The following is a 13,953-nucleotide window of genomic DNA, read 5'->3' on the forward strand; positions in this document are numbered from 1 at the left end:
CTCTTTGTAATCACTGATACATTGTATGCATTGTTACTTAGTATTCTGGATACTTAAGCCACACGTTTCATGCAGAGCATTCACCCTCTGTAATCACTGATACATTGTATGCGTTGTTAAGCCACACGTTTCATGCAGAGCATTCAGACTTGCATTGAAAATGAGAGAATTCATCCAAACGCTATATTTCAACGTAGCATATATGATTTATGTGATAATTTATGATGACAGGCTTTGTTTTCAAAGGTTTTTCTCCTCCTCTGTAGGACAAATTTTACATTCTGAGAAAATCTGTTAAGGACACAGATGACATTGTAATCTCTACGTCAGGGCTGGGTGATAAGAGTAAATGGTAGGGAACTTTTTTTTTTTCAAAAGGCATCACTTTAGAATGAACCTTTATTTACCAGATCTTTTCCTATCACATAGTTATATGACAGCACGCCACCATGGATTCTGAGCATGGTGTGTGTGTTACAGAATATCTCTAATTCAAAGCACTTCGATGGGTTTTGGTGGGTTTTTTTCCCCCTGTATCTTTTGTCAGTATATTCAGGGTCCTTAGGAACGAGTCCAGCTGCCCAGGCCTGTAAAAGACAATGGGAGAGAGCTATAGAATCATAGTTTCTAGCATCTCTAAATATACCAGCAACAGCTTTCTTCTGTGAAAAAAAGAATTGTCACATTTTAAAGATCCAGGGTCTGTGAGGCCACAGGGCTCAGATTCAGATAGTTACCATAGATTTGCCAGCTGTCTACAAGACTTTCAATATTTGATGTTTCTGAGAAGACCTTGCTCTGAGCAATTTCAGGAGAGTCGTCTTCTTTTACTGTAACAAAATATGAAGTTTCTCTGGCTCGTTTTTGTGGAGAAAAAACTTGAAAATTACCCCAAAGGACTGTGAAGGCTTGAAAAACAGAAAACAAAGAAAATAACCCTCAAAAATAAGTATTGTATTTTAGTCCAGTCCAGTGATTTGAGTGCACTGGATTGGTGAGCCTTTCATAAGGTCAACAGTCTCTTCTACTTGTTGGTGGAAATTCCATGTTTTGAAAGCTGATGGTATTGTAGATACAGGATCTTCTGTCCAAATGATACTTTTCCTGGGACAGGAACACATTGAACTCAATGAATATTAAGTAGTATTTACTTTAGGGGTGAAAATGCCAATTTCAGAGGAAAGAAAAGAAACACTTTTTGGCAATAGTTTAAGAGAAGAAAAAAAAAACCCTATAAAAGCAGCTGTTGGAAACTGCTCAGAGGTTAGGAATGCTAGAAATAATCCAGCTGAGATGGATTAACGGGGAGAGTGCAGGTGACATGGTGAAAGATGCATAATAAATTATATTTATCATTCATCTTTGCAGTTCTTCATGTGGGCACTATCAATAGCTATCTGTATGTGTGTGTAAAGGTGTGTCTGGGTGTGAGTGACAGAAAATGATGCATGCAATTTATTTACATCTTTTAATTGCTATAAAGCCAGTCTGTGGGAAAAGAAAGCTGAAAGGTCTCTTGCCAAATACTGTGTGAACTGTGAAATGTTTTCAAGCTGAGCCAAAAAATGCATCTAGCAAGTGTACAGCAAGTGACATACTTTGTCTTTTCCATCTTTAGAATGAACACTGAGTGTTTTTTTGAAGACCTGTCAATCTAAAGCTTGGCAGCAGAAAAGGAAAGAATTTGGTTTATTAGTTTTTGGGTGGGTTTTTTTTTTCCCCTCTATATCGCTATAGAAACTGGAGTATACCTTGCCTCGCAACCCAGGAAAATGACTTTGTTAAAACTATGTTGGTCTATGTAGTCTTCCCTAGATTTTGTTCACTTCTGCACTGTAAACTTTAGTCCTGGGGCAGTGGAGGCCATGGCACGGGTTAGGCACTGCAACACGAGAGCTGCTTTTGTTTCCTTCCAAGTGATGCTGCCTGGCACACAGTTCGAGGCACTGAAGACCAACGTTTTAGAAGGCATCTTCCAAATAAAAGTGGCCTGATTTCACAAGATACCTAGAGCTGGGCAGTTTTTGCTGGCCTGAGGGGGAGATGTGTTAGATTCAGAGGGCTTTTTAAATCAGGAAAACTTACACGGGCTTAAAATCAAGGCACCCTTTTTCCAGATCTCCTCAAAAGCCTGTTGTGGATCTGACCAACTCGAGCAATTGCCTCTGTCCCTGCCAGAAACCACAGCTGTGTCAACAACACAAAGTGGTCATTGTTATCAAAGGCAGATCTGAAAGAATTAAGAGTAGACACTTTAAATGTGGTCATCCCCAGTAAAAGGTAATTAATCATCAAAAAGAAGCCTTTTCCATGTGCTACAAAAACAAATCTGGGACTGTGAATCCCAGCCTCCCAGATTTCTCCTTTTTGTATTGTGGTTGGGGAGAAGAAGAAACCCAAGGATGAAGTTTGGATGTCAGATAATAGCATTGTTTCTTCAGAGCATCTTAACGCTTACTTCTTCACCTGCACTAACCTGCCACGTCAGTGGGAGGCAGTGACGGTCCCCATAGCTGGTGGAACTTGGCATTGTCCTGGCGGGATTTGCAGCAACGCTGCACGAAGTCACGGGGCAAAGTTTGGAAGCTCCTGTGCCTGTTAAATGTTGTAAACCAGATCTGCGATCCATCATAAGTAAATCCAGATGTGACACACTGTCAGAAATCCAAAGGTGTTTGTAAAATGAATCCTACTGTAGCAGAGCTTATAAAAAAGAAAAGAAAAACCCACGTAATCAAACCTTCTTAAATTGCCAAATGCCACCATATTTCAGCAGTTATTTCAAGGAACAATGGGCTTCCTGGCATTAAATGCCAAAAGGCTGATTGATTCAACAGTGTTTTTCAGAAATCATGAAGTATCCTGAACCCAAAGAGGGATTCAGTTTGGGGGACTTTTTAGCGTAGGTGCTTGCCTTTGGAGCGGAAAGCTGAAAACCCTGTAGTCAGTCTACAGTTTGGGAGGAGAGCAACCGAACTGAGCAGCCAGTATCCTTCCTTAGAAGCTGTTGCAAGTTGTCAGGGTGTCTTTTTAGAGCAAGTCAAGCTAGTCTTGGAGCAAGTTTTGCCAGGAAAGGAAGAAGAGTTTCTATGTAGTTGCGGCTGTTGTGTGCAGATTCTGTATTGGCTGCCTCTGTTCAAGGTGACTCCCAAGAAGCAGCAGCTGCATAGGGTGCTGTGTGATAGGTTTTTGCATGGGATGCCATGTGGTGGGAAGGCCTGTTGTTTGAGCAAATGAATGTCACAAATTGCTGCAGTGTCATTGTTCTGACCAAGGGAGTGCTCAGCCAGAGAGATCTGTGTGTCGGTCTTTATCCAAATCAGCCCTTTAGGGAGAGATCTGACATGGTTCTTTGTGTACATCGATACTTTTTAGCCTCTATACTAGCAATATCTCATTCAGTCTCTCTTGCAAGCTCCTGTGCAAGTGACATCAGACGTGCAGCTCAGCCATGATCCCTACAGGAGGCTGAATGAACCCATGAAAATGTGCTTAGGATCTTGAAAGTGTACTTTGAAGACCTGCGGTGTTTTAAGGATTAGCTGCTGAAACCAAAAGCCTTAAAAAGCGGTGTCTCTGTCCCATTTGAACAACTGGCTTGAACTTCTGTGGCCTGAGTAGTGCATGGCACTCCCTAGAACGTACTGCAGTCGCACTGGGTAGATCTCTTCATTCCTGGTGGTACCTCCAAGGAAAACACAGCACCCTGTGTCAGTATTACTCCAATGGCAGCAGTCATCATCATGGCTATGGCGCATACATTCTGGGATATCAGGATTTCAGTAGGGACATTGACTGTAGCTACCCAAAGTCATTGGCTGCCTGTTTGGTATAAGAGCCCTTGAAGGGCTGATGGACACTGAAATAAATAGTGCTTTGCAAGTGCATTAAACTGTTCAGGTTGTGTTAAGAGACATGCATATCTTACAGAAAGAGGCATCCAGCTTGAGCAGTGCCCAGAACTTCAGTGGCCATATTCACCTTCTACACAGAGGGGTACCTGCTGTACTATGACTGGGATATAGTTTAGGCAGTCTCTCCCATCACTGCTGGCTGAAGAGCACATGGTCACACAGATGGCATAAAAGAAATTTATCGTACTGGATTCTTTTGCAAGGCTCGGTAGCCATGGTGTGACTCAGCAGTCCCCTAGTGCTTGTTGCAGTGCCGTACGCAAAAGAAGGAGGGAGCTTAGGCTTGAGTCATTCCAAAGGACTGAGGTTCTGCTGGGCTCCTGACAAGCTGCAGCTCCCTGAGACTATCCGCAGAGCAAGTCTGACTGAATCACATGTGGAAGAGAGGCCTCAATGTGTCCGTCTCTGAACTGCTCTGCCTTCAAAGGAGGCTCACAGACCTCAACCCTATCAGTATTGTTCCCTGAAAATGTCTTCCACAGTGAGAAATGTTTCAGAGCAGAGATCACTAGGATTTATCCTGAATGTGTTGAGGCATTCACAGATGGAAAGGTGGAAGGGAGAAGCTTTCTCCTTTACTTCCCACTGCATGGTGCATACAATTTCAGACTTACACAGCTCGCTCTGTGACTTCCACTAACTGGACCTCAGCCATCTTTCCTCCCACTTAATCTCTCACGTACCATGTGTACTCACTGGGACTTGAGAGCAGGGTTGAGGGAAGAACAAGCCACCATAAATATAGCAGGAGACAGCATGCCGTAATATCTCACCATGCCATAAATAACCATGTACTTCAGCTGCTCACTGTTCCTCTGTGGAGCTACCTGGGATCACGGAGATCCTTTCCCTTGGTTTTCAAGTGCTGTCTGTAATGGCAATTCCCACCTTTAGGCAGGAAAGTTGGATGTGCCTTCAAGATTGAGGATTTGTGACAAAGGTGAAACTTCTAACGCTTCCACCTCCAGCCTCTCTTCAAAGAAGAGGAAGTCCAGTGGTGGTGGTCGAAGAGCAATGCCACAGTGCTGTGCACAAGTGATGAAAGGAGTTCTTTCAGCTTTCACCATGCTGCTGCTGTTGTTACTACTGGGGCTATTACCAGTCAGAAATTGAGGAGTGGAAAATATGCTCTGCAGTAATGGAGGGGAAAAGAAGCCCCTGCTTTTGCATCTGCTAACATGGCCTGAAATGTATGGGTGTACAAGTAAGACCACCTCAAAGGAGACAGTTTTTAAAGTATCTCATTAACTTGGAGTGCACTTCTAAGATGGCACATTCACTTTTGTTGCAGTTCCTTTCAAGATTAGCTTGTATGAAAGATAAAAGAGAAATAATCTACTCTGATATCGTTCCCACATTTTTTCTGGGTAGGTTTTTTTTTTTTTTGGTAAATGTTCGCGTTTCTTACTAGCTCTGTGTTTTCTCATTATTTTAATTTTGTTTCTCTCAGATTCATTATCTACCTTGCACGTGTGGTAGACACAGCAAGACATGGGCTTGCTGATGAGGGCAGGCACAGCTTGAGAGCAGCAACAGAGGGGCAGCCAGCAGGAATAAATGCGGAGAAGGGAGGGGGATACTCTAAGACCTTCCTAAGCAAGGAACTGAGGGGTTTTACCCATCTAAAGGCTTAAAGCTACCAGTCTGTGACACAGCCTCTGATGGGTCCTCCTCTGTTTTATAGAGTATCCCCTTAAGAAAAGCCAAGCCTCTAGGAACGCAAGGAGAGGAAACTGTCCCCATCTTGTGAAGAGACTTTCTCAGCGCACACATCCCAGGCGTCCCTCCCAAGCACCCGTTCCCTACCTGTTGCAGTCCTAGATAAAATTCTCACGTTAAGCAGATTCCAGCCTCTCCCCTGGGATTTACTTATCTTCCAAAAGCGTCATGTGTTTAACAATGTTTACTGCCCGATTTCTTCATACGGTCACACTGATGTCCCAGCAACCATAATTGTGTTCTGCTAAACTGAACTTATCTGATGAAAGCCAGCCAGCTGTAGCCCAGCCACCGCACTGCTCAGCATGTGTTAGCGTTACAGCACAGGGATTCAAATCTACCAGGCTTAGCTTGAGCGGGGGGTGGGGGGAGAGGGAAAGCAGGCTTTGCTTTTCAGAGCGAGCTCGAGTCCACACCCATCAAACCCCTTCCCTCTCAAGTCAGCAATAAACTGCCAGATCCGGGTTGCTGAGTGTAAATTCCCCTGCGGAGTTTAACAGGAGCCAGCTGCGCGCCCTTCCTCGGCGATGTGACTCGTCCTGGCCGCACCAGCCTCCCTCCCCTCCTCCAGCCTTTCGAGACCTGGATGCTAGTGAAACAAAATGACCTTATATACAGCGTTTATAGTGGCGAGCCTTCCCCCTCCCTTGACGCATACAAACGCTTCCAGACCCAGAACGGATGAGTAACTGGTGCCCTGCGGCAAGCTCTGCCCTGTCTGACTGCAGACCCTGCCTGCCTCCTGCCAGGCAGCTGATGGGGTTTCTGGAAGACCCTCTTGGAAGTTGTCAGCAAAGGCGCTAACAGCCAAGCCGCTGGTGGCATTTGAAGGGGGAAGGAAGGCTGTGGTCCCATGAGCCACGGGCAGCATCCTGCAGAGGCCAGCTGTGTGCTCCCCTCCAGGGATTTCACTCTCCTGTGTTCCTGAGTAGCCTTGGCAGGCTCCACAGGCTGCAGGGTGCCTGGATAGCCTCGGCTGGAGGCCGCTGCCTTCCTCATTCCCCCTGCTCCCGCATGGCTGCTAGGAGCTATCGGTATGATTGGGACCGATATAAAAGCATGCCATTGGCATGCAGTTACTCCTGCTATGGGTTGCCCGAAAGCAAAGCACGTATGCTGCACAGGTAGCAAGCCAAGGGGCAGGGGTGAACCATGGCTGGAATGATCTGCAGGAACACTTGGGGACTTTGTGGCTTCAGGTTGCGCCTGGGGCTTTGCTAGGTCCAAGCAAGCCATCCAGCTGCGCTAACGAGGCCAAGAGTATGGTCAGCAGGTAGGTGGGCCACAGTGCAGCCCAGAGATAGCTGCTGTAGTGGTGGAGCCGTCTTCTGCGCCCCACAGCTGCGTGCTGTCTGTGCTGGACAGTATAGCCCCTGTGCATTCAGACCTGTGGCTTTCCCATGGGAACAGCCACAGAGGCATGCTGTGGGAGAATAAACTCATTTCTCTAATGAAAGGCAGTGGCATGGAAGACCCTGTGTCTGTCTGATATTTCCCATCAGGGCACTGGAGGTGCAGATGTTGGATTCAGTGGGACCCACCTCTTGTCACATGTGCGTGGGCCAGAATTGTCTTTCATAACCTGGGCTCCTACCTCAAGTCATTGCTTCTGAAGCTGAAAAATGGGGTCAGAAATCTGGGAAAGCCCCTAGTTAATTACAAGGATCAATCAGGGAACAATTGAAAGAGACGTGATTTCTAGGAAGCACCACTCATCTCCTGACTGACCAGCCATTGCCCTTGGTTGTGTTTCATCTTCCAGCACTCTCTCCAAGTGTTGCCACGCCACGGTGGCCCTCCTGTACCCCTTCACCTGGCAGCACACCTACATCCCCGTGCTGCCGCCTTCCATGATCGACATCGTGTGCTCGCCCACCCCCTTCCTCATCGGCCTGCTCTCCAGCTCCCTGCCCCGCCTGAAGGAGCTCCCGGTGGAGGAGGTGAGCCATATACCCACACCGCAGCCTTGCTCTCGGTTGCTTCTAGTGGGCTGAGTTGTCTTCTGTCCCAGAAAGGCTGCTCTTGAGAGTCTGCCTTGGCAGCTGGCGGCATGAAGGAGCCGAGGTCTCATCCTCTGGCTTCTGTGAGCGTGGGGTGAGGGAGGAGGCGGAGATCCCCCAGGGAGGCAGAGGGCTGCGCTCTGCCTTGTCTTGGGAAGGCGGGGGGCTGGGATCTCCCACCGTGGGGCTGCTGTGGGTAGAAGATGATTTTTTAAAGTTACTGTTGGTTTCTGGATAGTGTTGTCTAGGGGCTAAGCACAAAGTCTGCCAGGCTTGAAGTATGACTGCTATAAATTGACCAGTATGGCTGCCCCTCTAATTAACACAGATGCCTAATGAAATGAATATATAATTAGGAAGACCAGTTCATGGTGCGCAAGGGTGCAGCAAGACCGAACGTGGTCGGGGAGGCATTTCCATCCCTGCCCACCCAGGGCACAGCGGTGCGGCGCACGGGGAGAAAAGACGGAGCTCTGACCCCAACTTGGTGGTGAGGAGCAGTGGGCTGGGCTTGGAGCACAGCCTCCTGCTGTCCAAGCTGCTCCACGGTTTGCGGTGAAGTCATTAGAAAGCCGCAACAAGGGCTCCGCTCTTGGCTCGCACTGGGTGCCTGCTCCAGCTGCGGTGGTGGGTAGGAGGAGCAGGGGCAGGGCTGAAGCGTTTCCTCCAGAGCAGTTACAGATTAAGATAAATTCCGATAATGGAAATAATGACTTCCCCTTTTTATTCTTGCGCTCTCATTCTTAGGTCCTTGTTGTTGACCTTGTAAATAACCGGTTTCTGAGACAGGTGAGCAGAGCTATTTTGTATCCTTCATCTTCTGTCCCCTTCTTCCACCACACCTTAAGTCCATCTGTGTTTGCTGACCTGCCTGGCTGGCTGGATCGCTTACTCCCCATGCAAACTGAGGCAGGATTTGTGGTTGGCAGTGTTATAGGGGTTGTTGTATACGTATGTAGTATGAGAGTCCCAAACCACAGCTGCTGAGGACCGAATCATTGTGCATTATCTCTCTCTCTGTTTCTTTTTTAAAGAGGGGAAATGGTGGCACTTGAGCACTGTGGGTCCTTAAGTGGCATCCTGTAAAGCTGAGGGCAGAGCTGGAAAGCCTCAGCTTAGCACTGTCTGCTGGGGAGCAGCACGGGCTCTTCCAGCCTGTGTCTGTCAGTCCAGCTCCTATCGCATACCCAGCCCTGAGCAGGGAGGGGAGCCTTGACCATCTCTTCAAATCCCTTCCTGCCCGAGGAGTTTGTGATTCCTCACTCCTTGCACTGGGTGGGTCACAAGTAGGAAGCTGGTAAGCAGGAACCTAGCAGTTGCACTGCAGACGAGATTGCCTGCTGATTTTTACTTCCCTTTGTTGAGGAGAGGAGGAGCGGGATACTGAAGGGAAGAGGATAGAGGAGCGAACGTGCTCCTGGCCTGCGAAGCTAGTTTTGCCCCCGAGCCCTTTGGCAGATTGCTGAACAGTGCTAGCTGCATCCGTCTCTGCCGTGCCGCAGGTCCTGTGGGTATGATGGGACGAGTGCACCTCCTGCTGCAGGGAGTAGCATGTGGGTGAAGGCCACTCCTCCACTGCAGTTCTGGCTTGCCAGCTGCCTTAGCTGCAGGGAAGTGCTTTACCTTGCACCTCTCTTCTGGAGGCTTAAGCTAAATCATGCTGTCTCAGCCAGGGCTGGTAGGAGCTCACACACAGTCACCGACAGTTCCTTGGTCTACGGGAACTCGTAACGCCTCCGTAACACGATCGGTGCCTGAGCGGAGCTGAGCAGGAGGTTGTGCTCACCTGGCTGCGTGCCAGCATTGTTCAGATACACCCTCTTTGTGGTAGTGCGAGTGCTCGCGGGCAGACAGCGGGCCCACAGGTGAGCACTGCCCGGTAGCCTCTCGGATCAGACATCTGAAATTCTTCCGGAATAGGAGAATATTTGGGACAAGACACCCCCTTTCTCTTTTCTCTCATGCTTCTTGATAGTCCTGCACTGGGAGGTGCTGGGAACGTGCCAAGTGTATTACGAGTTCTCCCTCTTCCTCTCCTCATGGTTCCTTTTTAGTGCTCCCCCTGCCGTGCTGGGGATGGGATAGGATCTGGTGAGGAGAAGGGTAGGGGCTGGCTGTGTCCTGGCCCCAGGCCCTGAGGAGGTGGCTCTGTTTTGCAGATGGAAGATGAGGACTCCATCCTGCCCCGCAAGCTGCAGGCTGCCCTGGAGCACATCTTGGAGCAGAGGAACGAGCTGGCGAGCGACAAGGAGGAGGGCCCTGTCAATGGCAAGCAGGGTAAAGCACGGTGCCTTTCAGCTTAAAACTACGTCTCTTCCTGCCTCTTTTTCTCCTGTCGCTTCTTAGGGGAGAACTAGGCTTGTATTGAATTTTACACCACAGAAATTGGAGGTAGGTGAGGATTTTGGTTGAAGCTGTATTAAATATTCCATTGCACCAGGGACAGTTCTCTTTGTGTGAAGAGAAACAGTACTTACCCCTTCCTGGCTCTGTCTGTCCTTTGCTTACGCTCCAGGGAACACCTGTACTCCTTTCAGGGGCAGGGTCCCACAGGCCCCTCTCTGCTGCTGACCCTGTCAGTGATGCAGGCTCCTCCGGGGTACAGTCCACCCGCAGAGCTGCAGCCTCGGAGGTGGCCGTGCCGCTCACAGGCGACTGGGCTGAGACAGCTCTTTGGGGGGCGGTATGGGCATCTCCTGGTTGCAGGGGAGCCAAGACAAAGCTTGGTGGCTTTCAAGGTAGTAGCAGCCCAATCCTCTTCCATGGCAAGCTCTTCGTAGGATGCTGTCTCTCTTGAGCAGCTTTTTCCACTCAGACTAGATCTTAAAAAAGCCAGGGAGTTTGTGCCCAGGGCTTTTCCTAGCATGTCCTTACAGCACTGTCCTTACTGCTGCCTCTTTCTTTTCTCTTTAGAGACCAGCCCTTTGAATGAGGTGGTGTCTGAGGCCTTTGTCCGTTTCTTTGTGGAGATCGTGGGCCACTACTCCCTCTTCCTGACCCCCACCGAGCGAGAGGAGCGGACCCTGCAGCGCGAGGCTTTCCGCAAGTCCGTCTCCTCCAAGAGCCTCCGACGCTTCCTGGAGGTCTTCATGGAGACGCAGATGTTCGGGGGCTTCATTCAGGAGCGGGAGCTGCGGAAGCAGGGGGTCAGAGGTGAGGGGCTCTGCCTGGGCTCTGCAGTCATGGAAACTCCACTGTTGCTCCCACGAGAGCCGGGAGATGCTCACCAGCCGCCAGCTCCATCCCCAGCACCGTGGCTGGAGGCTGCAGCGTCCATGCAGGGACGCTGGGAGGGAGGTGGTAGGGAAGCGCTAGCGCAGGCTGATGGTTTGTTCTGACACCTCTGTGCGGCCTTCAGGAAGTCACTCGGGGATTTTTTGTCTCCGTTTCCTTATCTTTCCAAAGGGGCGCATTGCCTCACAGGAGTGTGGTGAGACATAGTGTTTGCACAGTGCATGGGAACCGGCTGCTGGAGAACAGGGGCTTTTTGTGCATGATCTGGTTTCTCGTTGAGGTTGGGGTTACAGGCATGCTTCGCCGCTATAGTAAGGGGCATAAGCGGTATCCTCCATGTGTGTGCCTCTTCCGTTCCATGTTGAATTCCCATCTGGACCGTCACAGAAGGGGCGCACTGCTGGAACGACCCCTTCCCGCATCTAAAGGCTGGACTGGTTATGGCTGTTTTGGCTAGTAGAAAGTATGGGTGCTCATGTCCTTCCCAGAGCTGCTCCTGTTGTTTCACTCCTGTTATCCCACAGTCCCGAGGGCGCTACTGGCAGCTGAAGTTTCTCATCCCTGCTGCTGCTGGCTTAGCAGTTTCCTCCCAAGCACTAATGAGCAGTGGGCACTTGAATAGGTGGCTGAGTGAAAGAGGTTTCGCAGCGTGGTAAATCCCACGTGACAGTTCCCCAGGTGATCTCACTTTCTGGACTTAGCCGTGTTCTTAGCAGAATGAACGGAGGTTTTGCCTCTCCCTGTGCGAGGTACAAAAGCTCAGTCAGCCTTGCGGTGGGGAGGGAGGAGGCGGTAGCTGGGCTTCTTTGCTGGGAACCCTACAGACATGGACCAAAGCTCTTGGCCCAGATCTGGGCTCAGCTGGTGGAGGAGGTGGGATGAGTTGTTCCCTCTCATGTGCAACAGTTTATTGGTAAGCTGGGACAGTACGCTTTCAGATGGGCATTCTTACTTTTATTTATAGGGAAGCAAAATAGAAGTTGTTGACTTCTTTCTTTCTGCAGGTCTGTTTGAGGTACGGGCTCAGGAGTACCTGGAAACACTTCCCAGTGCGGAGCAGAGTGGAGTCAATAGGTTCCTGAAAGGCCTCGGTAAGGAATCGGCAAAACCCTTGGCTTCTCAGGAGGTTTGGGCTTCTTGTTGCCTTCAGGTTTGGCAGCAGAGAAGCTGCTGGAGGGTGGCTGGACTCTGCTAGTGGCTGCATGTGGCTTCCTGCAGAGCAGTGCTCTGAGCCCGGAGTGATCAGTGCCTGGCCGTGTATCCCTGCTCTGGCATGCTGTTGGCTCTGCCCCCTGGTCTGCCACTTGTCTGGAGGCTGGTGGAGAACTAAAGTTTGGGCCGTGAGCTATGTCCTAAAGGAGACAGGCGGGTCTGAGGAGGCAATGGAGCAACCAGTGACTGGGGGGGGGTGGATGCAGTTCCTGATGGGGGGAGTGACACAGTCTCCATGGGCCTCAGGTTTGCCCTGTGGGAAAACAGGAAAAATCAGTGGTGGGAATCGCCCAGGAGTATCCAGGGATCAGTGGTGGGAATCGCCCAGGAGTATCCTAAGCCTGAATCCATTTTCCACTGTAAGGGGAGCTAGATGAGAGCTCCAGACTGAGCTTAGAAGTTCTTGATAAGTCATTGGACACCACGGCTAAGAGAGTTTGATCTTCTGTTCAGATCTCATCCCTGGCCCTCTTGTCTTTTCTTGGCCATTTAAGAGCAGCAGTGTCTGTGGGGCTGGTGTGCCCTGCCTCTTACCCACATACGCTCTGGCCAGATGAGCTTAGTAATGTGTTCACCTTCCAGGACCGCTGGGCAAATGGGCTCTGGAGGGTGTGCCTGGGGACTTGCAGGGTCCCAGTCTGCAGCGCTGCTCCCGGGGGGTGGGCAGAGCTATGACCTGCTCTGCAGGCACCTGCTTCCAGCTTTGCAGGGCAGGTGGCCGTGGAGAAGGAGCTGGGGCTGGCAGCAGGGGCGATTCTCTGCGTAGGCTTGCTCGGCCGGTGGTGGTGAGGAATGACACTTGTTTTGCCTGTCACTGTGGGAAGTCCATTTTCCTTTCTCTGTCGCTCCAGGTAGCAAAATGAAATTCCTCCACAAAAAGTAAGAGCGAAGCACATCCTCATTCCACAGAAGAGAATGGCTTTACCATTTAACAGCAATAAATCAGACTATTATCAACCATTCCCATTTGGCCTGCTCCCAGGAGCCAACAGCCTTGGGCGGGCTGACCACGGCCGGGACGCGCTCGCACAGACGTGTGGTGCTGCAGGAAGATTTGATGGCTGCGGGGCTGCCGGGACAGGTTTCTGGATATCTACAGTACCATGCACTGGACCAAGCACTCTCTGAACTCTGCACTAGCACGTTGCAGGCATCCCAGCGGATTGGATCTCTTAGCTAGTCAATTCTTTGTTCTGTTGTATTTTTCTATTTATATTGGGGTTAGAACAATTATTAACCGATGACTCTTGCCCTGCCTCCTCTCTCTGCCTGGTGCTGCAGGAGGCCAAAGCGGGACTCCCACGGCACTGAGCAGGCAAAGCTCAGGCGTGGAGGAGGGGAGGAACAGAGGTGTATGGAAATAGGTCCCTGCAAAGCGAGGACACTGAGGGCTGCAGGGATGATGTGGACTGACCAGGAGGAGCTTCCAAGCAAGCGAGAAGGATGAGGGGGAACCACTAAACCTACTGAGGACTTGATGGGCCAGCCAGCTCCCCGGGTGGCTGCGCCAGGGGGTCCTGGCACAAGGAGAGGCCTTTCCTTATGCAGTGTAATTAAAAGCAAGTGGTGTAAAAGGCATGCAGACCCTTGGTGTTTTGGGGAAGGGGACGAGCTGTGTCTGCCCACCACAGCCCACCTGGTGCCGTGCATGAGCCAGAGAGGACATCTAGCAGCTGAGCCCTCGGCTTGGCCAAGCCTTCAGCTTCCCCGTGAGCCTCGCAGCCCGGGTGGCCTCGTTCCCTTGCCTGGCTGCTTGCAGGGGGAGCCCAGAGTGGAGCTCACCCGCAGGGTCTCGCCTGGGAGACCTGGTTCCCGAAGGTCAGATGGGCTCTCCTCTCCTGTCTCGGGTGTTGCTGCCAGGGAGCACAGTAGGA

General features: G+C 50.4%; 1 protein-coding gene across 1 annotated transcript in view; it reads left to right on the forward strand.

Moving 5' to 3' along the window:
* DENND2A (DENN domain containing 2A) overlaps positions 1–13,657 on the forward strand; it is a 57,482-nt gene extending 43,825 nt beyond the window's left edge. The window contains exons 15-20 of the mRNA XM_009288353.2: positions 7,396–7,573; positions 8,381–8,422; positions 9,793–9,910; positions 10,547–10,786; positions 11,872–11,958; positions 12,931–13,657. Of these exons, the coding sequence (XP_009286628.1) occupies positions 7,396–7,573; positions 8,381–8,422; positions 9,793–9,910; positions 10,547–10,786; positions 11,872–11,958; positions 12,931–12,962 (697 nt within the window). The 3' untranslated portion in view covers positions 12,963–13,657. The remainder of the gene's footprint in view (positions 1–7,395; positions 7,574–8,380; positions 8,423–9,792; positions 9,911–10,546; positions 10,787–11,871; positions 11,959–12,930) is intronic.
* Positions 13,658–13,953: the final 296 nt, after the last annotated feature.

This window comes from Aptenodytes forsteri, unplaced genomic scaffold (genome assembly GCF_000699145.1).
Source record: "Aptenodytes forsteri isolate BGI_AS27 unplaced genomic scaffold, ASM69914v1 Scaffold56, whole genome shotgun sequence".
Lineage (NCBI taxonomy): Eukaryota > Metazoa > Chordata > Aves > Sphenisciformes > Spheniscidae > Aptenodytes > Aptenodytes forsteri.